Source organism: Hippocampus zosterae, chromosome 14 (genome assembly GCF_025434085.1).
Source record: "Hippocampus zosterae strain Florida chromosome 14, ASM2543408v3, whole genome shotgun sequence".
Taxonomy (NCBI): domain Eukaryota; kingdom Metazoa; phylum Chordata; class Actinopteri; order Syngnathiformes; family Syngnathidae; genus Hippocampus; species Hippocampus zosterae.
In genome coordinates this window covers 13137939-13165838 of record NC_067464.1, presented here as the reverse complement: position 1 = coordinate 13165838, position 27900 = coordinate 13137939, and the positions used below count along the sequence as shown (strand labels likewise).

Below are 27900 nucleotides of genomic sequence, written 5' to 3'. Positions count from 1 at the left end.
TTTCTGTCAGTCGTCACCAAAACGGGCATCCGTCAGTGACGGACTGAAATGTCCGTTCGGACACGGCCCAGTTTGTGACAGTTATACTAACGGACGAAGACCCACTTCTGTTCGTGTTTAATCCATCCTTTTTTATTTTTTCATCATTTGGCAATCGTCCGCGTGATTGTAATAAGATCCAGGGAGACCAAATGTGTGATTATTTTCTTGGCAGAGAGTGTTCTGACTCATGGCACGTGTATGTTTGTCGTGTTATCTATCAATAATTTACATGTTGTTATGGCAGTGCACGGTACCTGGTGAGCTCGGTGATGGGAGAAAAGAAGAAAGCTGTTAGTTTCTCCCACGAAGCTGCACCACCACCTGGCAAGGCCAAACAGGCTGAATAGAGGTGCTGATGTCATTGGAGAGATGGTATTGATTGACCAGAGGCCACCAAAGGCCAACGCAATTAAGGGAAAGAAAACATACAGCATTAAAGACTGTGTAAATAAAGAGACACTGCAGTAGGGCCACACAAAGGCCAGTCTAGGGCCATTCAGACGCCCCTTGTTCACCATCGCCTGAGGTCTTGTACGAGAACTGAGGTTCCGGGTGGGAGGCCTGCGTATGGAGGATTTAACACGGCTAAATAACTGCCAAGGAAATACAATGCACATTGTGCGTGCATGTTTTATGTCCTCATTCACGTTGTCAGAAGTGAAATAACAACAACGTGTCTCTAAAAAGATTGGATTCCATTCCATCCCGTTTTCAGCTTCACCGGGTTAATACTGCAAGAGGCATTGTTTTGTAGGACTTTATAGGACGTCACTAATAGCTTAACAACATATACATCAAGAGCGCAACTCTGCAGACACATAATAGTGAATGGTTGCTGGTTGTGAAAACAAACAACAACAAAAAGGAGCAGTGATGTAGTGTTTTAATATGATCAAAATGAGGAATGCAGCTTATCCTTACAAAGATGGACAGAAATATTCTTTGGGTTATGCTGCTGATATGAAGGTGGCATAGAATAAGGCCACATTGTTTTCCTTCTGGGGCGGCCCGATAGTCCAGTGGTTAGCACGTCGGCTTCACAGTGCAGAGGTACTGAGTGCTACGAGTGCTTCAATTCCAGCTTCGGCCTCCCTGTGTGGAGTTTGCATGTTCTCCCCGGGCCTGCGTGGGTTTTCTCCGAGTGCTCCGGTTTCCTCCCACATTCCAAAAAACATACATGGCAGGCTGATTGAACACTCTAAATTGTCCCTAGTTGTGAGTGTGAGTGTGAGTGTGAATGGTTGTTCGTTTCTGTGTGCCCTGCGATTGGCTGGCAACAGCTGGGATAGGCTCCAGCACCCCCCGTGACCCTAGTGAGGATCAAGCGGCTTGGAAGATGAATGAATGAATGAATGAATGAATACATTTTTACATACATGGCAGGCTGATTGGACGCTCTAAATTGTCCCTAGTTGTGAGTGTGAGCGTGGATGGTTGTTCGTCTCTGTGTGCCAGGGTGTCCTCCGCCTACTGCCCGAAGACGGCTGGGATAGGCTCCAGCACCCCCCGTGACCCTAGTGAGGATCAAGCGGCTTGGAAGATGAATGAATGAATGAATGAATGAATACATTTTTACATACATGGCAGGCTGATTGGACGCTCTAAATTGTCCCTAGTTGTGAGTGTGAGCGTGGATGGTTGTTCGTCTCTGTGTGCCAGGGTGTCCTCCGCCTACTGCCCGAAGACGGCTGGGATAGGCTCCAGCACCCCCCGTGACCCTAGTGAGGATCAAGCGGCTTGGAAGATGAATGAATGAATGAATGAATGAATGAATACATTTTTACATACATGGCAGGCTGATTGGACGCTCTAAATTGTCCCTAGTTGTGAGTGTGAGCGTGGATGGTTGTTCGTCTCTGTGTGCCAGGGTGTCCTCCGCCTACTGCCCGAAGACGGCTGGGATAGGCTCCAGCACCCCCCGCGACCCTAGTGAGGATCAAGCGGTTTGGTAAATGGATGGATGGATGGATGGATGGATGGATGTTTTCCTTCTTTGATTTGCCATTATGGGTGGGTGGCAGAGGGATGAGGTTGCTAGGCTGTGTATGGGAGGTCGAAGCGCAGCCCTCTGTGTCCGGAACTATCAGGCAATCACGGATGAGCTACATCTCGAGGATCTGTTGAGAGAAACAACCTGTGTTTTTAGGAGCCTCTCCTGGGTTTGCTTTGCTACTCTCTTACCGCATCTCCCAGTAGCTCACTTGCGGGAAATTCCTTGAACTAAAATCCAATGAAATACATATAATTTATATATTTGAAACCATGGTCACAATTGCACACTAATCAAGAATGGTTTGAAGTGGTGCTTCTCTGGGCAAATCTGAGATGATTAAAAGAAAGGATTTCCTTCTTTTAAAAAAAAAAACAAGTTTAAGATTTTCATCAAATATTCATCACATCAATTGAGCTCATTTGGCAAAATGGGCCAAAAGCTTAAAATGTTTTTTTTTCTTTATTCTTTCAGTTTTTAGATACATCGTAATATGTGAGGATGTGAGGAGGTGGGTGATTTTGGATGATTAATTACACTGAAGGTCACATTAAGACATGATTATTGTTGGATGGAAAGCAACACAACAAGAGGTTTAAGGACAACAAAGTGTGCATGGAATGCTAGACTGACATATGGAGGTGGATGCGTGGAACACATACCCCAACGTAGAAGCAATTACTCTTCGCTCAATTTGGTTTCATTTATATAACACTAGGTGGTTCGCCGCCCTCCGGGCGGCTCATCAGCTAGTTCCTGCGGAAGGCTGGTAAGGTGGGCCTTCGGCCCACAAAAGTGTTGTTGCTTGGTTCTACTTTTTGTTCATCTTCATTGCTTATCGCGAAAATAAAGAGATGTTTAGCTCTACTAAATAACTAACAATTTCATTGCAATGCTTGTGGGTAGACAACATTTTTACGCTAAGATGCCCGCGTGATCGTAGTGAGCCACTGCCTGAGCGGCGCAGTGGCGGTGCGCAGCGGCGCGGTGAAGTAGTTACGTTTTGAAAAGGGACAGACGGAAGGACAGACCGCGTGCGGGACGACGCGCAATATATATATATATAGATTGGCGAGATGGATAAATGGGCACATTGATGGATCTGCGGACAACTGATTTGCTCCGTAAATGCTTTCAAAAAAAATCTTTGGGAAATAAATCATTATCAAAATTGGTACTAAAATTTAGATTGCGCACATGGTGTCACAATGAGTATTTATAGCACCGGCAGCATTTCATTCAATGTCAAAAGAGAGCTTACCTTTAGAATCACAGTACCGGTATTCAAAATAATTAAAATAATAGCATCGAAACCTTGGTAAAGAACAAACTCGCTTGCCCTTACCAGTGAACCAGGTATGAATGGCAATGGCGGAAAATGTATTAGTATGGTCTTAAGTGGTACTTTAAGCAATATGCTTTCATATGTGTGAGGTCTCTGTCAATTTGTGTTAAAGGATGTGCTCACATAGAACAACAGGCTGTTCAAGCCCTTTTTTGATACAGCTCTCCCAAACAGACATCGGGGTCACTTATTCTGATGGGCTTCATCTCACCGTCCTCTGACCCTTCTGTATCTACATCAAAGCCAAAACAGTCATCTCAGTTTCATGCGTGCTCCAGGCACCAACGTGACACTCAGATAATTCACCCCACCACCCCCCACACCCACCATGCAAGCGGGATTGTCAAATGAAGGCCGTATCGTCGCGCTCCTCATTTACATTTCCTCATCGCTGATAGACTTTTATCATTCTAATTTAGGCTTGAAAACCGAGATGGATGCAGGAATGGCTGAGGATGTTGCCCTTGCAGTGCAGGCACATCACCCTGGAGTACAAAACAGAGGTGGACAGTTCCCAAGTCCGCCATATTCATTTTTGTCTGTGTTAAAGCCATTCGAGGATCTCGGCAGCCGTTGTTTTCCAATAACTTCAAGTACAAATTTCTGATTAAAACATTGCATGCATAGCATGGGGTAAAAGTAAAGTCAGTTTGTTGTTTTATAGACACTATAATGACCCTACATATCACTGATCTGCATCAAACAATAAACAAGAATAAAAAAAAGAAGTATTTTTCTAGATCGTTTTTTCATGCCGAGGCTCATAGGAGAACATTTTCTGCAGACAAAATACAGGATCATAAGCACTGTCCTGGATCACATATCTGATTTGAATAGGTTTAGAAATTATGTTACTCGAAACCTCAAATTAAGTTATATACAATTTATATACAGTACATGAATTCCCACTCAACATAAAATCACATTTGGCCTGGGTTTGACCAGTGGTGAGTCCAAGGTTTACGCCAAAATAATTTCAGATCGGTAGGTAGGAGAAAATGGGTGGAGGAAAAAATGTGAAACGATCCAATGAAATGGAATGCACTGACAGCGAGCATAATATAAGTCAGGTTTCAATTTCAAGAAAAAGAGTGGCACTGCAGCACGCAGAGATATCAGGCAATATTCTTCTACAATAAATATATTTTTAATTTGTGCTCTTTTATTAAGGAGCAAAATCACTTGAAAATGAATAGCGCATTATCAAGTCTTCTAGTGGCTCTTACTATTCTTTATCATGAGTTTGTATCACTGCGCAATTCATCTCCAGCAATTCTTCACACTAAATATGTATTATATGAGGCTTCATTTATCATGGCCTGTCAGCTCTTAGCCGTATCATTATTCAGTCTAGAGTTATAAATTGGAATCATTAAACGTTTTTTCAAATAATCTGATGCAATAACTACTCACCCTTTATTGGCTTGTGAAAAGAAAATAGTAAATACAATTGTCTGTCAAGATCTTTGGAGATAGCCGTCTCTCTCGGGCAGGAATGAAATTAGGCCGGGAGCAGAGACAGGATCAATGTCACCACATTTGTTCGACTTTCATGGTGGAGGGGACCGTGCCGAGCGAATGAAGGATGGGAAGAAAAGGGAGCCGACACGGCTGAACCCGATGAGCAATGTGGCCCTCGCTGTCAATGATGGATTTTTTTTTTAATAATGTCACATTAATCAGAGATGTCTTTTCAATTTCTTGGTGCAGCTCTGTGCCGATGTGTAATGGTGATATCCCTGCTCAGCTAAATACACTCGCTGTAGGAGGTATTTCAGGACAAAAAACAAGAATGTCAGTTTATTTTTCATTTGTGTAATTCCATTCCCGTTGACCGCTCAATTAGATGCGCCTGCACTAAAAAAGAAACACGATGCAAGATCCGTATGATCTATACTTTTTAAAATATAGAGAGGTATTAATCTCAAAACAAAGTGGATGTATTATTGTGTTTTTGTCATTGGTATGGAACTATGTTGCATCATAAACACTAATTGCCTCACGGGATAAATAAAGTTTTCTCAATCTGAATCTGAATACAGAGAAGTGTCGCCAATACTTGTACCATCTTGCAAAAAAAAAATGCAATCAACAGCACACAGCACACCTTTCCCTATAGGCTGTATGGGCTGTGTTGAACTGATGATTTTTTTCAACATTTTTATGTTGTTTTTATTATTATTATTTATTATTTTATGTAAAACCTCATGACCTGATACAGGAATATCTGATGTTGTGACTAGTTTGTGTATTTTTCAAACTGGACAAAATTGTTGGCACCTCTTACATCATGGGTGTCAAATTCATTTTTTTGTCACAGGCCACTTCGGAGTTACGGCTTCCCTCAGAGGGCTGGTGCAAAACCTCAATATTATTGATTACCCATGACAATTTACATGTCGGTACAGATTTCAGCAAGAATAATGACAGTTGACACAGACGATTTACTCCCGCGGGCCACATAAAATGACGCGGGGGGCCGGATCTGGCCCCTGGGCCTTGACTTTGACGCCTGTGCCTTATATTAATGGTCATTAAAATAGCTTGAAACTTAGAAAAGGAGAAAAGTCACAGTGAATAAATATTTGTGGAAAATTTGAGTGATGAAAATCACTGATTGCTTTATCTTTACGATCTAATTGAATTAATATTATTTTAAAAAAACGAAGGAAAAAAAAAACTCGGCTGGACCAACAACTTAACAAACAAACAAAAATATAGCAACTGGCTAGCCATAAAGCAATAACAGGAATTGTTTGTTTTTTATGTTGTTCATTTGAAGTGCATCCTCATAATGTGGGCGTCACGAATTAGTTTGTACAAAACACTTGACAAAACCAACTGTTTTAAAAGGTGAAAAATGCCAAAGTTACCACATAATGACAATAATAATTATATTGATAAACGAGCACAAATGTCTACTCGACGGTGTTCAGTCAGCGTGTTCCCTGATCCTCACGAGGGCAATAACGTGCCCTCTGAACATCACTGGTATAGTCTGACACCTGCTGGCCAGAGGCCAGAGAGCAGAAAAAAAGATCATTGGCCTTCGAGGACATAAAGTTTGGCGAGCCTATACTGCCACCTGCCGGGAGATTATTGTATGTGTTTGAACATACAGTACTCGCTATCCAACCCAGCCGCCCATCTTTTCGTCACAGTAGTTCAATAACGAAATGTTGGAGTATTGGCTTCGTTTCACCGTGCTCAATCTCATTTTTCAACAGTCGGACCAATAAAAAAAAAGCCTGGGACTAAGTTGCCAAAGTTGCACCTACAATGTTAAAAAGAAATTTATTGTTCAACACCACAACAAAATACTGCACAATCCAACCACAAAAAACAATGACAAAATAATATTTTAAATGGCAACGCTACTGACAGCGTCAAACAAAACTGAGTGTTACTACCTTTTTGCTGTGAAGATTCACGTGTGGACTCATTTATTTTACTCCTTGATTACTTAAGCACTATTTTCTCAGTAAAATAAAATAAAAAAGACAATAACAGTGGTATCGCGTGTCCTTAAAATGTTGATCCGTCATGTCAAGTGTGCTTAGGACTATGTCTTGTTTTTTCTTCAGCTCTTAAGTGTAATTTCAGAAGTGCAAAAGGCCGCACTGCTACATCAACTTGTGCACAAGACAATTAGTTTTCTTGTTATAATATAATGGCAAATAAGTGCATTTCAAAAATTAGCGTTCGTCTTTTAAGAAAAGCGTTTTTTTTTTAATTGCATAATTTCCAAAACGTTCTTTGGCAGTACTGTGAATTCTCATCATATTTGGCTTTCTCAAATTCCCCAATTCACTCGCTTTTGGGGCGAAACTTATTTGTTGAAAAACTCACCGATGTGATATTTTGGTTCACAGGCTAAAGCCATGTCAAACATAAAAACATTGTTCTGGCGTCAAGAAACAACCAAAGCAATAGTTTATTTCAGTCGTATTTTACTATGCTGATTGTGAGGGGGGAATCTGCATTTCTTTAAGTCCATAGTTTTAGCCAATATAAAAAGTGTTTTGCTGCTATTTTGTGGCATCTCTAGAAACATGCAAAAATGCTGGAGTGTAAGTCAATTTTCACAGGGCTCCAATCAATAGAGCAACATGAGACATGTGATCAACATTTCAGCTTTTATTTGCAAATGTTTACTTCTGAGTCTGATCCACATCTTAAAATAATTGAATATGTTGAATGAGACACCGAATTTAGCAGAGCAAAGTTTGATTGATTGATTGATAAATGTCACCAACGTGAAAACTACACCCCAAAACGATATTTTTTTTTGGCCTAAAAAAGTCATTTCACTTGGATTTATGACAGCCATGTGAGTTAACAAGCAAGTTTTGTTTTGTTTTTGATCCAAATCCATTCACCAAGTTGTTTTGACTTTTGTCTTGGGGTTCAGTTCAAGGTTGTGTCAATTTGTACTTCTCTGTTGTGAAATGCAGAAAGATTTCCTTTTGCAAAAGTAAAACATAAAACATTTCCTTAAATTAAAAAAATTAAATAAATGGTTTCAAAGTTTGTCACCTTGAAATTTGGAGCACATCCAACATTTCTTTAATACCCTGAAGAGGACTTTCTATGTGTGGAAAAACATTCACTTGTGAAGCGGGGAAACATGATTTTAATGAATGTCTTGACTTTGGTGTATCAAGTAAGAGATACCAAATGAGTAGATCAAGGAAACCAGCAGCAGTTACAGACACAAACATTATGAGAGCGACTATTGCAGACACCTCATGAATTGATCTCGAGATGTTACACCAGCAGCTGAAAAGTGAGAAAGTCTTCAAAGTCAAACTTGACTAAAGTCAAGACTATCTGCCTCTCACCTAAAATGTGAACTTGTATATTAAATCAAAATTACTAATAATTACCTGGAAATGAAACCTGAAATTTTGGTCTTGTCCCATATTTGTTTTTTTTAAGTGAGAAATAAAGCAATTGTCCTCACCGTCCCATTACTTTTGGAAAGGGGTGTCCGCACAAAAACGTAAAAGAGTGTGGAAGTGAAACGGATATGCTGAAAGAACTCAACATGACCTGCAGCTTCAAATGTGTGAACACGTTTGTCAGAGGGAAGGACTCTCATGCACCCAAGTTTGTTTTTATTCAAATGCTTTTTCATGACACGAGTGGTGTAGTCCAAGTTTATCATTTGCCAAATGACCCCCCACTATACAGGTTATGAATATTTTTTCACCAACGGCCTGTATTTCCACCTGCATACTGAACATGTTTACATGTAAATGTATCCAAAAGAGAGTTTGCTCAAGTACTCACCTCGTTCTGATCTGGGCTGCAGTGTGCACTCATCCTCCTTTTTGTTGTCTTCACACTAACATGGAGTGTATTTCAATATCGGGATGCATTTGTAAATCTCAAGGTGGGAAAGTACTAAAGATTGAACAAACAAAAGATGCTTGTGCTCTTAAAACCAATGGCTCAAAAGTACGCAAAATTGGGTTTTAAAAAAATCTAACTTAACAAACAAATAATTGAATGGATGTACGGTAGAAAATCAATGTATGTGCCACTTGTATGGAAGAACTTCATTTGAGGAGCGAAGCATGATCTGCCAAGGTGGCAGAAATTTTCTCCGCATCAATCAAGAACCTCACTCAAGCTCAAATACTAATTGCTGAACAAGAAAAAAGTTGTTGTTTTGCCTTCCCAAAAAAGCTGGAATCATAATGCAGACCGTGAAATTATTGAGCTAATATTTGAGTGTAGTTCATGGAAAGAGATATAACATATTTAATTTCAACTTTATGAGCATTTATTTCAATGTTATCCCGTATTACCACACACTGTCAATATGATCATGGTATGTAACATCATGAATGATTTTTGAGGGTTAATACAATAAACAATAAAACAAATCAAATCCCACAGATGCTTATCAATGAAAGCGAGCATAATAACTCATTAAAAAAATATATATATATTTTCAAACGCCTGAACGAAAAAAAGGATCCGTGTGCGACGAAAATGAATGTGTTGTTCCTGTCAGTAAATGTCGTGAAAACCATCCAGTCGGTGTTGAATGCGGCGGCCGACTTAACTAATCCTCGGCTCATTTCTTAATGATGATGGCATGACTAACAAAACTACGTGTTCTCAGTCACCCGTGACCCTCTCGGCTTGCCAGGCAGGCTGATTCTGCAGACTTGTCATCACTTTGCACCATCTTGTTGATGCTATCAGGGAGTCAGCATTCTCGCTGCTGAGAACTTGATATGACCCACAGTGCCAAAAGGTGAAGAACAAAAAAAGGGATTTGTTGGTCCACATCCAGAAAATGAACGCTAAATTTTTGCAAAAACTAAGATGCCACCATTTTTTTTCGAAAGTGTGTCACATGATATAAGCCTACTTCTTATTTCAATGGCAAATGATATTACATTTAAAAACTGGTCCAAACATTTTTTGAGGGGGTTTATCGTCGACAATCTTGAAGCCGGCTGGATGTGTGAGTGCAGAAAAGAAAACTATTAACAGTAGCCCATCAAACCTGTCCTCCAGGACTTGCTGGTACTTGTCTGGGTTCAAGTTCAGTAAAGGAGAAAGAGGCTACGGCGGATTAGGTATGAGTCATTTCGAGGCAAACATCCCCTCTTAACTTGAACTCACACTTTTTTGCTAATCAAGTCTGTTCTTTAATCTAATTCACTATTTTGAGTTTGATGTCTTCCAACAGGGGTCACCGATTTTTTTCAAATTGAGAGCTACTTCTTGGAAACTGATGAATACAAAAGGCTTGTTCCAAAATGACAATTTTGCACTGCCAATCTGAACACCCTGACCATGTTAATGATTTGGCATAAATACCTATCGACGCTGACGTAGCATGCGAGGAAATGGATAAATATCAATCGGCAACGCTTTCTTCCCCTCGATCGCCGCAAGTGTTTATATTTTCAAATGATCACTTCTCCAATAGGAAATCACAATGTACCATCACAGGTGAGATGTTTTTTTTCAACAGGCCGTGGCATCTTGGGCACCGTGACGGTGACCTCCAGTTTACAAAATGCAGCTGAAAGAATATAAACAGAGACGTCAGTCCTTGTGCCGCAGTGACACGGCACCTAATTGAAGCATACTTCAAATCATAACCATTTAGCGTTAATGACATAATACCAAAATGGGTCATGTTTCATTCTTTTGCTCAAAAACTAAATACTGTATAAACTTCACACAAATTGAACTTAAGGGTTAGACACTTTGCATTCCGAACTAATGACAACAATGTGGCCTGGTTGTCATAGACACCACAATAACATGACGTCAAAACACAGAGAGAGAAAGAGAGCTCAGTTCAGAACAACAAGATGGGCCAATGTGTGACTTTGACGTTGAAGGATTTTTGATGTGAAATGCATACTTGAAGAATCATGTCACATTTGCTGTAAATCTTTGCAGGTTAAATAGAATCGCATTACGGTCCAGGTTTCCAATGTGTCTCCTTTGACAATGGTTCATGTCAGATGTACACAGTCTTTTCATAAAAGTAGGCGTAAAAAAACACATGCATGTGGAGATCCTTCTTTGAACTAAGACAGTATGAAGGGCAAAGCAGGTAGGGGCCCGCAATCCAATTGCCTGAGTTTTTGATTTCCTTGATCATGAAAGTTTTGCTAAGCTTATATTGGAACTTTAACATTTTAGAAATCATCTTCTTTTGACTTGACAGAATATTCTAGTGTGTAGTCATTCTGTAGAGTGCAAACTGTGCAATTATTGTTAAATGTAAAATTCCTTTGGGGACATTCTTACCATCCCCTTGTAGCTCATTTCTGATCCAATTGAGATTTCCGCAGGTGGGCATTCTGCCAGTATTCAAAGTCTGTCAGTCCCTCACTGACGGATGCCCGTCATGCTCTCGATCGACGAATGAAGGGAAACTAAAAAAAAAGAAAAAAGATAGACTCAGGACTGACAGAAGTGGATTTTGATCCATCAGTGTAATCGTCACCAGTCTGGTTAAGTCCAGCCGGACCTCTGGTCCGTCACTAACAGGATCTTGTGTGTCTGTTTGCAGGGGTTTCTTCGAGAGGACTACTTTGACTTTGTACGCGTGAGCTTGAGTGCTCCTGTTTTCAATCGGATTTCTGCAGGGACTGTGATGACTGGTTGTGATTAACTGAGGAATCAGATTATTTTACTTCACTTTGCTATGACAACACAAATTTACACTGTTATTATTTTTATATAAACCTTTATGATTGCGGTTTTCCGTTAAACTTTGGTGAAATTATCTCTATTCAAGACTGCCTTGTGTACAGTATTTGTTCACGGGGCTGAACTGAATACGAACAGCGTTGCATTTACGATACACAGAAATGCTTTACAGTTTATGTGGGCAGCGTTATGCACTAAAGAACTGAACGGTATTTTCCCGACCTGAAAGTAAGATGATATTTGTCAATATGGATGTTGGTTTGTTGTTCAGCAGTTTTTTGCCAACTTTGAACCGGACTCTTAAGCGGGAGTACTTACACGGGGGGAATCACAGTACGTGGTGATCTTTGTTTGCTTCAAACATGCATAGTCCTATGTGATCCCCCAATAACGCTGATTAAAGATGTTGGCCCCCTCCATTGTTTACATCACTCATCCGTATGTGGATGTTGAGTATAATATATATATATAAAAAAGATATCCTCTATTTACCCTCCGTGAAGCTCTCCTTGACATTTTATACCACCTCAAGCCTTGAAGGAAGTTGACAGCACCCATATTTACCTGTGGACTTTATAGGGGCCTGCAGGGAAATCAGTTAATGGCATTATGATCTTTTAGTTTGTTTGTTCGGAAAAATAGTCTTATCTTTGATTATGATCGCAACGCTCACAAAGAACACAGGCTTTCGATCTTACCAGTAACTAATATTTTCGTATGTGTTTTTTGGCACCTTTCAGTTGAGAAGAGGAACTACTATGTAGTTTCTGACACGTTTTTATTATCCTAATCTGCCAGTCTACAGTGAATTTATTAACAGACAGGTAGCCAAATTGACTCCTTGGTTTTGTTCATACATACGGCCACTAGAGGGCATTTACCACCTACCGTAATCTTCATTTAATAAATCAGGTTACTGAATTTGATCATAATGCGACAGTGGGTACAATTTATGTTACCAGTGGCAGCTACTAATGACTGATGAGTTAGGAAAATGAGAGAATAACTCCATTACCTATTTGAGACAAAGCTTTATCTTGTCATGAATGTCAAAAATACATTTAGGGAGGCATTTAAAATTTCCTCTTGACCAGTGTAATCTATTGTAGAAATTGTGGGTATAAATTTCATTTGGAATAATAATTTTCCATTTATAATGAAATGTCTTTTGATTTGATTTTAGTTGAAAGAACATCAATCCGATTTTTAAAATGAGGTTTGTGGGATATTTTCATTTTTTGTTTATAAATTTGACCTAAAAAAACAGACGTGTATTTTTTTAGCTATAGCGTTGCAGAATAAAATTATAGCTGTTGCTGAACCCAACACTCAATTCATAATATCATATACTATTATTATTATTATTATTATTATTATTATTATTTACTTTTTTAAACCTGATATACCAGAGAAAAAATGACTTCTTTATCCACCTGTTCCAACAGAATAATAGCATTGAGTTCCAGTAAACGGAACCAGATTTCACATTGAGTAAGGCAATCTGGGAGTAAACTGAGAAACCATTGTTATTTTAGTGCATCAATACTTTTGTGGCATTTTTGTTTGGTCGTGGGCATGAGATTTTTTTTTTCTCCTGTACATAGTGGACCTGGCTCAATAAGTCCCGGGAAGCTTTAAATCATCGTGTCATTAATTTTCACTTCCCCTCTTTTCTGTCATTTGTGAAAGCACAAGATGCTTTTTATTTCCACAAGCTTCACCCTTCCGCATTGGTTTTAATAGTCAACTGTTTGCTGTAAAAACAGTAGACAAAGAGAGATGGGAATTAATACTTCTTGGGTGATGGCTGCACGAACGAAGGGAGCTCTCACCCTTGGGGAGGGGCTAGTCTGCCTGGGAAGAGGGGGGGGGGGGGGCTTTTTTCTTGGCCTGCATGTCCGGGCTTGGTTGCAGACCTGTCTGCCTCAACTCAGTGCAAACATGTCAGACATTTCACCACCAGGTTGAGTGAGCTCAGCTTCCCCCAATAGTAGAGTGAACTGATCTTTACCTCACACTGTCTGTCAGCTTGAAATGTGCCCAACATATCGAATGTATTCAAGCTGCTTCATTAGTTTTTAAAAGGCATGACCTTATTCTTGCTAAATTCCGGCATGCCAATGAGAGAAATGAGAGCTTCCTGAAATACGCGTTAACCATAAAATAAATAGTATTTTTTTATGACCTGAAAAGCAATGTGTCTACATTTGACCCCCACCCCCCCAAAAAAAAACATGTGGACTCTTTTTCTGACATCAGTCAGCTGCACATATTCCCTTAAAGGTCCATTTACAGGTGCGGGCCTGTTGAATGCGGACTTCAGAAAAGCATTACAATTCACAGAGGACGGACACTGAGTTAATTAAACCATCAGCAGCAGGACAAACAAGTATCCATTATGCAAACGTTGGACTCAGGTTATGCAGCTTTCAGCAGAAAACCTCCATGACAGGTGACCACAGGCAGCAATGCATAGTGTGTGCGATTCAGGACGTCCCGAAAGCGTGTCTCTTGCGGGAATTTACACAGGACACCCAAAACAAACCCACTTCTTGGCCTAACTGGCGAACACACGAGGGTAGAAATAATGGAGCGTATTTATGAATGTGTGGGTCAGCAAGGTCACGGTACAAGGCCAGATCTCTGTGGGCCATCCGCAGAGAAGACACGAGGACTATTATTTCATTTAGAGACTTACTGTCGGAAATACATTAGAAGTACAAAAATACCGCGAGGCTTGGCTGTTACACCGACACTGGGAGTGGAAATTACAAAGAAGAAAATATGGAGTTGGTCACAGATGACTGCGGGGATGTTTGTCTCATCATCCAGATGCACAATCTCTGTTTGATGGGTCAAATTCTTCCACGCCAAGCAAATCCAAGCATGCTTAGTCTCTTGCGGCACTGAAAGTCAGCTTGGTACAGAAAAGGAGGGTGCGCCACCCTTCCCACCAAGATGGAAGCAAAGAATTGAAAAAAAAAAGTCCGGTTATACTGCAATTTCTGTAAGGGATCTTGTCCAAATCGTTATCACTTGATTATTAGTTGACCTCCAATGACACTGATACCAAGACCAACATTGACAAGTGATTTGTGTCTATAATTCTGAGAGCAGGAATGAGTTAATTCAATTTTGATGAAAAAAATTAATTATAGTTGGCAACCAACCCCCAAGTTCTGCTTGCACACACACACACACACACACACACACACACACACACATACATATGTCCTGTGTTGTGACATTAATTTTCTTCCCTCGATTTCTTTTGGGAGGAGGTCTCACGGAATGATATAGAGCCTGTTTTTTTTTTGGGGGGGGGGGGGGGGGAGACACCCGGTTTTCATAAGGCTATTAATCTTAAAAGGAGCAGCTGTCAGAGCAAATACATTACCCCTATTGCTGACATAAAGAAGGCTTGTCCAAGTCCTTGATTTCTGGTTTGGCGGAACAGAATATCACACCGCCTCTGATAGAAGGCCTTGAATAGCCCTTTCCAGACTTCTCCATAATGGATCCAGCATTCTTACACTTAAAGGCACAGCATTACGCTAGACTCGCAACAATTCGTGACACGCGAGTTGACTTTTTCAGTTTCAAGAAAATAAGTGAAGGCAAGTTATTAGAAAGCTGCATGGGAGTAGCGAGACAAACTGAAGGTAGGGTAAGATTTCACCCTCAGGACAGCCTGGTGCGTGAATAAGAAAAAATGGTACAGAGCTGCAAGTCAAAATATAATGTTCAACATCAGAGCGAGACATGAAATAAAGATTGTGTACAAGGCTTATGTCAACAACCATGTGTGACCCACGGTTTTTCGCTCTGTGGCGGACATCCAAGCAGAACAAGCATGAATCAACAGCAGCTGTAGATGAAGTCTGAAGTGCTCCCAAAACTAATTAGGTTCCTCCGCTAATTGACAACAGACGAGCACAGCCGGCAAAGTTGCTGCAGCTAACAACAGCCAACTGTAGAGGTATCCAAACGTGCATGTGATTATTGCAAGCTTTTGTCTTCAACCAGCTAAAGACAACAACATTGCACAAATGGCCAGAAACTGCAACAACTCGATGTTGCTATTGTGATAACACTGCGATAAGACAAGAGCCCGTTCTCATGAGAATTATCATCGGACTGCATGCAAAACCTAATGCATTGTGTAAGTCAGGCACCGTTTGGATGGATTTGAAAAATGTTTGTTCGGTCGCCGATGGTGTCGTGATACACTCGCCTGAGTTGTGGGTGGGCAGCGGGGGATCGGTTCCCATTCAGTGACGATGTGGGTGTGATTGGTCGTTTGTCTCGAAATGTGTCCTGTGACTGGCTGCCGACCAGTTCAGGGTGTAGTCTCCCTTCTGCCCGAAGTCAGCTGGGATAGGCTACCGTGACCTTCTTCAGGATCAGCGGTTTGAAAGTGGATGGATGGAAATATTTGGTAGATTTGTTTCGAATGCTTGGTCATAGTTGAGCGCGATGTTTCCCACGGTTCAGCCTCCTTTTTTTGTTTGTTTGTTTGTTTGTTTGTTTGTTTGTTTTTTATCATAGCATAGCCAGTCATACCTTTCTAAAGTTGGTCAACAACACAATTCGGTTTCAATAACAAAATCAAAAAGTGTTCACAAAGATAAGAGTGTTATTTGGTTCGGGTAGCACAAACTATTCACAACAACTGTGTTTGTGCTTACTGCTTACCATTTGAGGAAGTCTGAAATGAACTTTACATCGAAAAAAACAAACACATTTTGCGTTGTTCAATGTGACATATCTCCTTCTGTGCGCAGCAGAGGCAAAATGCATTTACCGGTACTTTGTGACATACATGTTTGTTTGTTTGTTTGTTTGCGGGGGCTGGGGAGGCAGCAGACGAACACTTAATGAACCACACACTATGTACCATTTTCTGATTTGGTCCCACCAAAGAATCAAAGTACAAGTTAATTGTGTTTGCAGTGTGTCATTGCTATATTTTTTTAATCACTGTGGTGGACATAAGTACAGTTGTACAATTGGTTGGAGTTAATATTTTGTACTTCCCTATTAAAATCTACTGAGAACATGCATGAGATTGGATTGTTCTAAAATCAAGTTTGGGCATTTTTCATTTGCCATGTTTGGACAAGAGGCTTGCACTGCAAAAAAAGGCAAGTGCCCTTATCTTGATCGACCATGGAACTGCGAGCCACACCCTTAAACCATTCTGCCTCATTGTCAATCCCACTCTAAATAGAACTAAATTTTGCAAAATAAATGGAGCCTGTTCTCTGTCGATTATAGAGACAGGTGACAGATGACTGCCGACAATATTAAGAGTTGGGAAAGTGAATTACAGAAGACAGCTTGGTACCTAAAATATTGAACAAAAACCGCATATCAGAAAAAGGATTGAAATAATTTTCAACCAAATAATCTGAATCTAGATACGTTGTCTTAGATGTAATGTAATGTGTAAAATCTACAAAAATATAGTACAACCCGCAAAGTTGATTGACCAAGAAGTCGAATAACTCACAGTTGAACCAACATTTGGGGGAATATGCCTCTAAAGTCACACAAATAACAGCACTGGACCACACCGATATACAGTATATGATGAACATTTTGGGATTTTCTAATCATGGCTTTCAAATGAGACACACTCAAGTCATATTAATATAGTGGGATATATTAAATACAGTAGTGCACTGAAAGTCCTCAACATAGGCCTGTACGAGAGATTGAATTATTGAACTATTATTTTTAATTAATCAATCCTCTGAAAATAATACAACCCTTTTAATTTCAAAATGAAGGAAAAATAGTGTAATTTTGGGGGCAGGATATTTCAGGCACAGACATTTTTGTGTGTGTTTTAGCAACAATCGGTACCTGCATTCATGCTGTGATTTAAATCCATTTTCGACTGGAACAGAAGAGAATTTTAGATACGATTCTCATGAAGTTATTCACCTGTGTCTTCGCTGCAATCTGTTTCTGTGACAAACACACACACACACACACACACACACACATTGTTCTGGACTACTGTGACAATTACTGCCCTAACCTGATCGGAACCTTATTGTGGTAGTGCAAGTTCTCCTTTATCTGCTCCGGATAGCACATCTAAAAACAACACTTGTTCTTCCTCCAGTTTTGCAGTGGTAGTGAACAACATCAATTTTGATCTTGAGGCCATGTAAAAAGGAAAGTCAACAGAAAAGAAAAAAAAATATGGCATTGTGATAGCACATTTTCACTGATATCAAAGCCATATTTGTCTCTAAAGCACTTCAGTAGCACATGTTATGTAACACAAGTAACTTCCTTTAAGGGAGAGCAACTGAAGGTTCAACACGGTGAAACTGTGAAACTGTCCTTGAGTTAATTTAATGCGTGAGAGGAAAAGCAAGCAACACATTAAAAAAAAAAACGTCATGTCATTAAAACAGGATACGCGCTTGGAGATAACACCTAGCCTACAGTAAAAAGTTTTGTTCAGGTAAATGTCATTCTCTTCAGTGGGGGCAAACACAGACCCAAGCCTGCCTCTGAAACAAAACGACGACTTCCCTGCCTTAAACTCCAACAGTCCAAAATCGTCTCAACTAATCTAAGGCATCTGCCTTACTGTCACAATTAGACTTACTGTACATGCTGACAACATAAAGACACATGAGATGTGTTTATTGAAGGTCACAAGCAATTACCCAGCCTGGTAAAAAAAAAGCTGGCATGTCTCATATGGCACCGCTGCACGCCCCTCATTAGGCGTGTTTGACTGCCCAGAATGGCTCTTGGGCCTATAAAAGAAGTCAGCTTGCTGTCCTCCAGCTTCCATTTTAACACAAGCTCACCAGCAGGCGCACAACAAAAGCAGATATTACCACCTCTCATACAAGAGGGTCAAACTACACTGTAGTGGAGGAGGAGAGTCGGTGAGGGGGTGAGGGTGGGGGTGGGGGGTGGGGGTCAAGCAGCGATTTGTGCATTTAAAGCGAATGGACTTTCCCCCGCATTATGAGTGAGCAATAACATACGTTCGGAAATGTTCTGTTGTTTTACCGGTTTGGAGTCGCACTAAAAAAACAAACTATAATTCTAGGGAAATATCATTTGAAAAGTCATAGTTTAAAATGTAGCACATGGTCCCCCCCCCCACCCCCCCAAAAAAAAACACACACACACTTTCAATCGCGCATGCACGCGCGCACACACACACACACACATACACAACCATCTTAAAGACTATTTCAAGACAAAGTACACTCGAGGAAGAGAATCCTTGGACGACATTCTAAACCAACACCAATATTTACTGAGGGGCGTTTTGGGGGGGAAGGATGGGGGAGTCATTGCACCTTGCTGGTGTCAGGTGTTGACCTCAAGTTTGTTCAACTAACATCTATTTCTTTATTTCTGCGCTAATCATATAATTAAATAACAAACGAAATTAACATGAAAACATACTATTTTGGTATACTTTGGAAACACGTCTTTAAATCTTTCTACACGTTTGGAAGCACACGCAAAAAAGTTTTTCTTTTTTAAACAAATGGGAGCCATTTAATTAAATTATCGTTGTTTTATGTTGTTTTTGTTGCTGTTGTTTTTGTCTTTTGCTTCATTCGAATTTCGTTGACACGTCTAAACGTTGCAAAGTATTTCTATATGTTTCTACGATGTATCATAACGCTTGGAATTCGGTTTTGTTGGGTTTTTGTAACTTGTTGTTGCTTCAGAGCGGTATTTTGCAATCGAAATAAAAAAAATACATTTTCGTGGTTTTGAGAAAACATTTAATTGAGTAATCGTTTAGCGCAGCACGCTTCGATTTAAAATTATCAAGGCGATTTGGGGGCGTAGTGTAGAGGAGAAGGATTAAGTTGTTTTGTATCTTTAAACTGGCAAGTGAAACCGTTCCCTATTGTTGTGGAATTTCAACTCTAGTACTACATTAGGAATTGTATATTGTGTTTTGAAAATTCAGCTGTCGTCGTTAAAGTCAATAGATTATCTTCACGCGACAAGTGAATCATCTCTACTCGTCACTGTCGTTAAGTAAAAATGTACATTTACTTTTTTACGGAACAGTAAAAGATTTTATAAAAAGTATTCTGTATGTAATCAATCATAATTGAATTATGCGTTCAAATCACCAAAACCACACAAACTGACATACGGTAATAAAAACAAAAATAACCTCAACACGCCACATGATTTTGATGTTTTTTCCCATCTAGTCGCCCGTTAAAAAATAATGACCACAATTAAAAATAAAAACGAAGCAAATAAACTGGAAATATAGGTAATAATCCACATAATTAAAATATATAATTCGATGATATATTTGGACCTAAGCATATAAAAAACAGTACACTGACGGAAATCATGCATTTTACACACGAACGTTGCCATAATAATCGTAATTCATCATAAAAGAAAATCGGTTGATATTTAATTATATTCCTAATCATAATAAATATGATGTATTTTTATATTTTAAAAAATTAATCTCTGTTTAATAACGGAGAAAATATCACTCCTGCAATATATATGTTTTAAATATGCGAGCAAGGTACCGACCGTAACACAGCCCCGCATAGCGCCATACCCTGCAGTTCCTCCGATGTCCAGATGAGGGAGTCCTGAATAACAACCAGATGAAGAGACACAACTTCAGATGGAGTCGGGTCGCAGTTAATTTTGAGCAATTTTCCAAGTTGAGAACGGTAATCACATGTGTTCGTTTGCGTGTCTCGTGTCATCAGAAATTGTTGCACAACCATAAACAACTTCCATGTACTCCGATGATTGTGGCGGTGTCCACGACGACGACGACGACGGCGATGTTGTTGATGATGATGATGATGATGAAGATGATGATGATGATGATGGCGGTGGTGGTGGTGGTCGTGGTGGTATGGAAGGGATGGATATATATGGAAGAGCTCTGCATCATGTTACCTTGAAGTCGGAGTGTTAGGTTTTACAAGAGACGTTTTGCGAGCGCATAAACCATTACCTTGCATGGAAGGTCTGCAAACATGCTGTGAAAATGCACGCCTCTGGAATCCGTGCTGATATCCCCAAGTCTGGAAAGAAATGTGCAGAGCTATTGATTACACGAGGCCACTCAAGTTTGATGCCCTGGCCCATTCCTAACTCTGCAGCACGCACCTCTGCATTCCGACTAATTATCTGTAGAAAAAGCCCCCCAAAAAGTAATAAACAAAATGAATATGATTTGTACCTGACAATCAATTTCATAAAAACGTCCCAAAATAATTGCACACGCAGCATGTGCAATTATTTCAGGATGTGTCATGCACCCTCGTTTGTCATTGTCTTTCATTTATCAATACATATATATTTTTTAATTGCGTTGCAATTGCAAGTCACGAATTGCACCAAATATAGGCTATTAGTAATATTAGTAAAAGTAGTAATATTTTATAAAGTAAGGCAGTCGATTCCGTTGGAAACATCTTACACATAGCGTTTCAACAAGCACAGCTAATGAATTATGTTATTGATGACATTTTAACAATTATTATTTTTAGAACACCTTCTTAATCCGCCTTTTTTGGTCAAATTGCAACCCCGCTATTTTTTTTTTCTCTAATCAGTTTGATCCCTCTGCCATACCTGCGCAAATACAGTGTGCGTGTACTGTATATGCTTGAAGTTCTTACCAGGAGGCTGCATGTTGGATGAAAAGTTTCCCCTTTCTGCCACTTCCCCTATGCAAAATACTCAAGGAGGCTGCACGAATCCAACCGGATGAGGTTTGCATTGGCTGACAGCCTCGCACAGTTCTTCGCGACCAATGAAACCCAAGCACAACCTCTGCGTAGAACAGCCACGATTGACGTGGAGAGGACGCGTCAAATTAATTCCAGCAAAGACCAGACTCCACGGGATAACTTCAATTTGCTTTTATCGGATGAAGATCACTTTTGGTGGCCACCTTTTTTGCATGCGTCTGAAAGACGATCGGAGAACATCGCGCGCTGCAGCTCAAAGTGGACTATTTTTCGTTGTTCCACTTCGGTGTGTGCGTTGACTGCCGCCATCTAAAGAAGGCTCGCGTGTTTACGGAACGTAAAGAGGCAAATGGGTAAGGCTGCATCTTATTTACTGTACGCTTCGCTGCTTTGAAGCTTATGGAAGCATGTCCACGCTCACCACGCCTGCGTAAAAAAAATCCAAACATTGTCCAACGTGCGCTTAATAAATGTACGCTTTAGTCAAGTTGAGAAAGCAGCATCTATGCCAGTGCTATTTAAAATGCGCTATTATCTTTATAAAATGACACACTGACAACAACGGTGATCTTCAACGGTCTTTATAGAGAAATAACGCCTTTTTTTCCTCAACACGAAAGTTGGAGTCGGTTTAAAACATGACCGAAAAAAATCCACTCCCCGCTCTATTAGGTTTTTGCAAGCCTACATTTTTTAATGACTTCAAAATGATCTGTGTGGAAAAGATTATTCGAATTGGTTTTGTTGAAGTTCATTGTGCGTGTGTGGCGCAGAGCAAACCTATGGAGAGGTGAACCAACTGGGCGGCGTGTTCGTGAATGGAAGACCCCTGCCTAACGCCATTCGTCTGAGAATAGTGGAGCTGGCCCAGCTGGGGATCAGACCCTGCGACATAAGCCGGCAGCTGCGCGTCTCGCACGGCTGCGTGAGCAAGATCCTGGCGCGGTACAACGAAACGGGCTCCATTTTACCGGGCGCAATCGGCGGCAGCAAACCTCGCGTCACGACGCCCAACGTGGTGAAAAACATCAGGGAATACAAACAGAACGACCCGGGGATCTTTGCATGGGAGATCCGAGACAGACTCTTAGCGGACGGAGTTTGCGATAAGTACAACGTGCCATCGGTGAGCTCCATCAGTAGGATATTACGCAACAAGATCGGAAATCTGTCCCAGCCCGGCCAGTACGAAGGCGGCAAGCAATCCTCGGCGCAGGCCGGCCTCCCTTACAACCACATTTATCCGTACTCCTACTCCAACACCATGTCGCCGGCTGCCACCAAGATGGGCTCCCCTCCCGGGGTGCCGGTGACGGCGGGACACGTGAGCATCTCCAGGGCCTGGCCCTCTGCGCACACTGTCAGCAACATCCTCGGAATCCGAGCCTTCATGGATCCCGCAGGTGAGCGCAACACCGCCCGCGCTGCGACTAACTACTTTTTTTCGACACAACCTGTTCGGCGGGAGGACAATGTGTCCATTAGGCCACTTTCAATGGGCCTTTTCACGCATGACGTGTGTGCAAACACCTTCCTCACCAGCTCGAACCCCCCCCCCCACCCTAATCCCACGACTGCTCGTTAGTATTTTTTTTCTCTTCACCTGAAAAGTCAGTGAATAAAGACATGTTACAGTACATTTTAGACTGAAGCATTAATCACGCGTGTCGTTAAAATTATTTTTTTACATGATTAATCTTCGCTTCGTAACAGTGAATCAGATTGCTATTTTGTGTTTTTCCCTACCAATAATCATAACACTTATTGTAATAAGTTTTTTTAATTTGTTTCCAGATTTATCAAACTGAATTACGAGTCGTTGAGAGACGGCATTGTGATGCGCGTGATTTATATAAATAAAATGCTAATTAATGGAAATGTCGCCGTTGGCGTTTTTTTTTCCCTTCTGAACAACGTAAACTTACTTTATTTATTTTTAATCAGCCATCGCTGGAACGGAGGGGTATCCGACTAAAATGGAAGAGTGGAGCAGCGTCAATCGAGCAACTTTCCCAGCGGCTCACTCAGTCAACGGCATTGACAAATCAGCCATTGACGCTGACATAAAATACGCACAGGTAACAATTTACCGTAAACGATACTTTGTTGCAATATTTGAGCACACATCCAATGCGACCGTGCTATGAGAGCAGCTTGGTTAAACTTTGTTCACGTTAACAGCAAACTTTTTATTTTTTTTCCTGCACATGCGTGCATATTCCACAGCCGTCTTCTACACTGTCCGGCTACGTCTCGGCCTGTGCGTACTCCCCAACAAACCAATACGGGGTGTACAGTGGCCCAGCGGGCGGCTACGTGGCCCCGGGTCACCACCACTGGCAGCCGCAGAGCCCGGCCCTGTCTCACCCGGGCAGCGGGATGAGCATGCACGCGGGGGAGATCCACTCTCCGATGGCCTTCAAGCACCACACCCGAGAAGGTACATTATGCTGGAGCCATACTTGAGTCTAGAAATGAACACATGTGCCACCTAAACAAGATCTGCAGCAGAAATCAGCTCCGTAATGAGAGACAAAGTTACGTTGTAATTAGCCAACCAGAATTAGCGCATTCATCGGCCACTTCTTTTTAAAGGTACAGCTGCAGTTTTATCAAGTTGCGCCGTCATTATAATTTTCTATTTTGACTGACATCACCAGAGATGTTCATTTAACGCAATTTTCATTAATATGACTGTAGCTTGCATTGGTATTGAAAGGCACTATATGAATTAGACATTACCGAGGCCTCAGCTCACTATCTTATTATTATATTCTGTATATATAAACATATATGTACTGTACGTCTACTTTTCTTGATGTATCTGTAAAAACGGTTTAATAATGTCATTAGTATAAGTGAATGCTATAGTATACTTTTAAATTTAAAGCAATTCATATCCTTACTTGAGCCGCTATACTTGATACGTCAACATACAGAAAACGATGTTGATCAGTAAAACACGTAGTAAATATTTATATACAGTACTGTATATATATATATATCGACATTTTTTATTTCAGGAGAAAGAAAACCCCCCAGTCCGCTGAGCAAGCAGCATCACCATGAAGACTTGAACAGTGTGCATGGACTCAGTCTTGCTACCTCATCATCATAACCGGGATTTTTACCAGCTCCATAATCAGATTTAACTGAACTCATTTCAACTCTAGTAAGTCTGAACCCAAACACACGGGCCTCGCTTGATGTTGTGGAAGCAGTAAAGCCAAAACAGGCTTTGTGGCCTTATGAATGTAAGTTTGAATGAAAGTGTGGGTGCTCTGCAAAATACAAATATTTTGTCATTAAAAAGAAAGGAAAAAAAAGAGTTCTGCATGTCCAGTTTGTCAATGATAAAAAAAAGCTGTTTAGCACGTCTTAATTTCTGCCCTCAACTCCATTCTGCAGTCATGAAAAAATATCGACTATTTGCCAAAGCTCTACTTACAAATATATTTTGATAATTTCATTTTAATGTTAAAAATATACCCCTAAAAAGCAATGAAATTGCCCGATGTTTTCACAGTTTATTGTAAAATTAATAAACCATATAGAGAGAGTCCCAAAAATCTGAAGAACAGAAAAAAAATAGGTCATCGCTTTTGGGGCCTGTACTATTTTCTGGCCCCAGTCATTAATTGTTGATGTTGGACTGTTTTCCAGAGGGTCTCCTTATAATGACCTGCAGATTTATTTAGGCCAATAGAGCAGGGACTAGTTTGAGAGTTTCCTGGAATTATAATATTTGTTGGTTATTATATGGGTGCTTAGCTGGAGGAGCACTCAGGTGTAACCACCCCACCTTTCTCCAGAGTTGTGCACAGCCTTGGCGACTCCACTGATGTTATCTGACTTGTAATGAAAGCTGCCATGATGGAAATTGAAGGGGTGATGGGCAAGTTGGCTGAAGGTGTGTAGCTGCAGTAAATACAACAAATCTACTTACATGAAGCCTCTTGAAATTCCCAAATATAACTTATAAGCATTTTCCCCCATAACGCCTCTTAAACAGCTCTCCTTGTGCTGCGGTCTTCTCTGAACCTTTTAATAGACTCGCTCACCATTTATGAGGGCTTGTTATGTGATGACACAGCTACAGTTATGCTCGTTTCTATATGCCAGTGTTATTTGTAGTGAACAGAGTCTCTTTTCATTGCATTTCAAATGTTTACAAAAAGGCTGAAAATACTTAATGGAAGGTAATTTACATGTTTTTCTTTTTTCACCCAAAGCATTATAAGCGTGAAATGAGTAAGGTTATTTTAGTTAAGAAAAACAAATGAAAAAAAAACACAACAAAAATTGAACAAGCATTTTTGTGAAGAAAATAAAATGTAAATGGAAAAAGTTTTTGTAAAAAACAAACTAGGTCTTAAGTTTGTGGAACTTTGTAAAACTAACTATAAAATACAGCAAAATGCTCTTAGTTTTTGTCTTTGGCCTTTGTCACACATGAGCTTTCAGGGATTATTTTAAATGCCTTTATTTTGGTATCGCTATATGTCCATACTGAAGAAGGAAGCTCAATCAGTAGTTTGAAAATCGTAGTTTACCTTACTACACAATAATGAGTGACCTTTTTTATCTTGCATTTGATAACATACTCCATATTAAATAAATAAACAATTCATAAATAAATACATCAAACAAATCATCAAACTGATACAACTAAATTAAAATGAAGCATTAAAAAATGAAGACAACCTCCCTCCCCACACCGTTCTAAAATGAATTAAAAGTAACGGAATTGAAAAAAATAAAATAAAAAGTACGATGAAAAATCCACACGAGGTGTTGGCCTTTTCTTCTGCAAACAAACATGGATGGTTGTGAATTAAAGGAGGACTGTCTGGTCAGGAAAGAATGTGTTTGGCCAACCCATTGCTGTCGTCATCTAGATTGTGAAATAAATCAGGCTGTTACATAACGACGTTATTCCTGAGAAGCGTTTGCGAAGGAGTGAAGAGTCCATCTGATCGTGCTTTTATTTATTTATTTATTGAGTTTATACACATTACAAAATAAAGAGGTCTGTTGATGAATAATTGAAGGAATTATTATTAATATATATTAACCCTTTCAGGGACAGCGGTTACGACAGTGGAGGGCTTATCATGTTATCAGATTGCATGGTGTACTAAAGGGTTAAAACTGTCTTTACAGTTTAAAATTGCTGGCAGCACAGTGAAATAGTGGTTAGCTTTCCAGATCCTCCTGTATTGTGATGGCACATCCTCCCAATGGTTGCATAGGTTCTCTTCTTCGCATGTTCCAAAAACAGGCATAATAGGTTCGATTAAAACTCTGAATTATGGATGCGTGAGTGTGAGTGGATATACGTCTTTGTGGGTCCTGAAAGTGACTGGCAACCAGACCTCTGGTTTAAAGTCAGATGGGATAGGCTCCAGTTCGCCCGGGACCCCAAAGAGGACAAGAACAGTCGCAAATAAATGGATAGATCGTCCTTCAGTGACCTCCTGATGCATGTTTGCAATTAAAAAAAAACAACAAGACTGAAAAATAACATATTCATCGCTCTGTGTTTCTTGTTCTGTAACATTTGTGGAAATTAGATGATATAGGACTTTATATTTATAAACAATCTGCTATATGAAGCGACTTGGCTGTGCTCATCCCAGAATGACTTTCATTGTGATTGAAATGACATAGACAGAATACTGGAATATAATTGCAATACATGACAATATGTGACTCTGTATGACTATACATACCAGTATCTTACAATGAGTGTGTGTGTGTGTGTCCGTGTGTGAAGTAATTATTGGAGATTAAATGACCAGCACAATATTTAGAGTAGGCTATACGTAATGTTAGGCCATAACATTATAATCTGTTGCCATACAGTATGACCTCTGAATTACGTGGATTTATCATTTAAAAGTATTTTCATCTGCTTATTATTTGTATGAATAGTTCTGGTCGGGTCGCTCACGGAAATGTCCCACTGTTCCAATTTTATGGCAGGTTGTAAGATTTGGGGGTCCTCTCTATGGTGTGTTTTGTTGCCCCTGATTCCTTTCCTCCCCTTTTGGCAGCAAAGCCCCACGAGACTCACAAAGTCCAAACATTAGCACGGCTGATGAGCATGCACATGCTCCCTGACTGAAGTCGCTCATGTTTTCCCGGATACCACTTGGGGTTCAGAAAACACTCCTTCATGGTGGCGGGGTTACTTCCTGCGGGACCTATGATCATCAATCAGGGGCACTTGTGATACCCCCCACTGTGTTCTCTGTGCTGGGTGGACAGCAGGTGGGCTGTTTGGATGGATGTTTCCTAATCATTTCGAGAAAACGTACATAGTGCCTCTGTAATATTGTGTGCATCCTCAAATCCGAGCAAAACAAATTTAACTATGAAGTAATTCTGGGCAAAATATTAGGTACATCTGCACAACCTATTGGTGTTCAATATGTAAAAGTTGTATAATAATGTCTCCCTTTACAAAGATATTGCTCAGGCATTATTGGCTTAGACTACTGGCTTAATTGAAAAATAAATATTAATTAAGCTCTTGTATTGTGGTCGTAGTTTGCAACAGTATAAAACTTACAATGAGAACT

General features: G+C 40.3%; 1 protein-coding gene and 1 long non-coding RNA gene across 3 annotated transcripts; one reads left to right on the top strand and one right to left on the bottom strand.

Moving 5' to 3' along the window:
- Nucleotides 1–1878: 1878 nt before the first annotated feature.
- On the bottom strand, nucleotides 1879–21312 carry LOC127615248 (uncharacterized). 2 transcript variants are annotated; one of them, XR_007966858.1, is made up of 7 exons: nucleotides 21245–21298; nucleotides 20575–20644; nucleotides 20290–20516; nucleotides 20136–20197; nucleotides 11166–11293; nucleotides 8341–10425; nucleotides 1938–2159 (listed from the first exon to the last, which is right to left on the bottom strand). It is a non-coding gene; the product is annotated as an uncharacterized LOC127615248 (long non-coding RNA). The 2 variants fall into 2 exon arrangements; XR_007966857.1 differs by having other exon boundaries at nucleotides 1879–2159; nucleotides 20290–20644; nucleotides 21245–21312.
- A 143-nt stretch (nucleotides 21313–21455) lies between these two features.
- pax1a (paired box 1a) lies at nucleotides 21456–24604 on the top strand. The gene is made up of 5 exons (XM_052086870.1): nucleotides 21456–21669; nucleotides 22090–22719; nucleotides 23261–23394; nucleotides 23543–23756; nucleotides 24340–24604. Exons 1-5 carry the CDS (start codon nucleotides 21666–21668, stop codon nucleotides 24432–24434), a joined length of 1077 nt encoding a protein of 358 aa, XP_051942830.1. The 5' UTR covers nucleotides 21456–21665; the 3' UTR covers nucleotides 24435–24604.
- Nucleotides 24605–27900: the final 3296 nt, after the last annotated feature.

Excerpts from the sequence above, each read along its gene's own strand:
- pax1a (XM_052086870.1), top strand. Across the intron at positions 22,720-23,260 it reads AGCCTTCATGGATCCCGCAG|CCATCGCTGGAACGGAGGGG; the intron begins GTGAGCGCAACA and ends ATTTTTAATCAG. Across the intron at positions 23,395-23,542 it reads CTGACATAAAATACGCACAG|CCGTCTTCTACACTGTCCGG; the intron begins GTAACAATTTAC and ends CATATTCCACAG.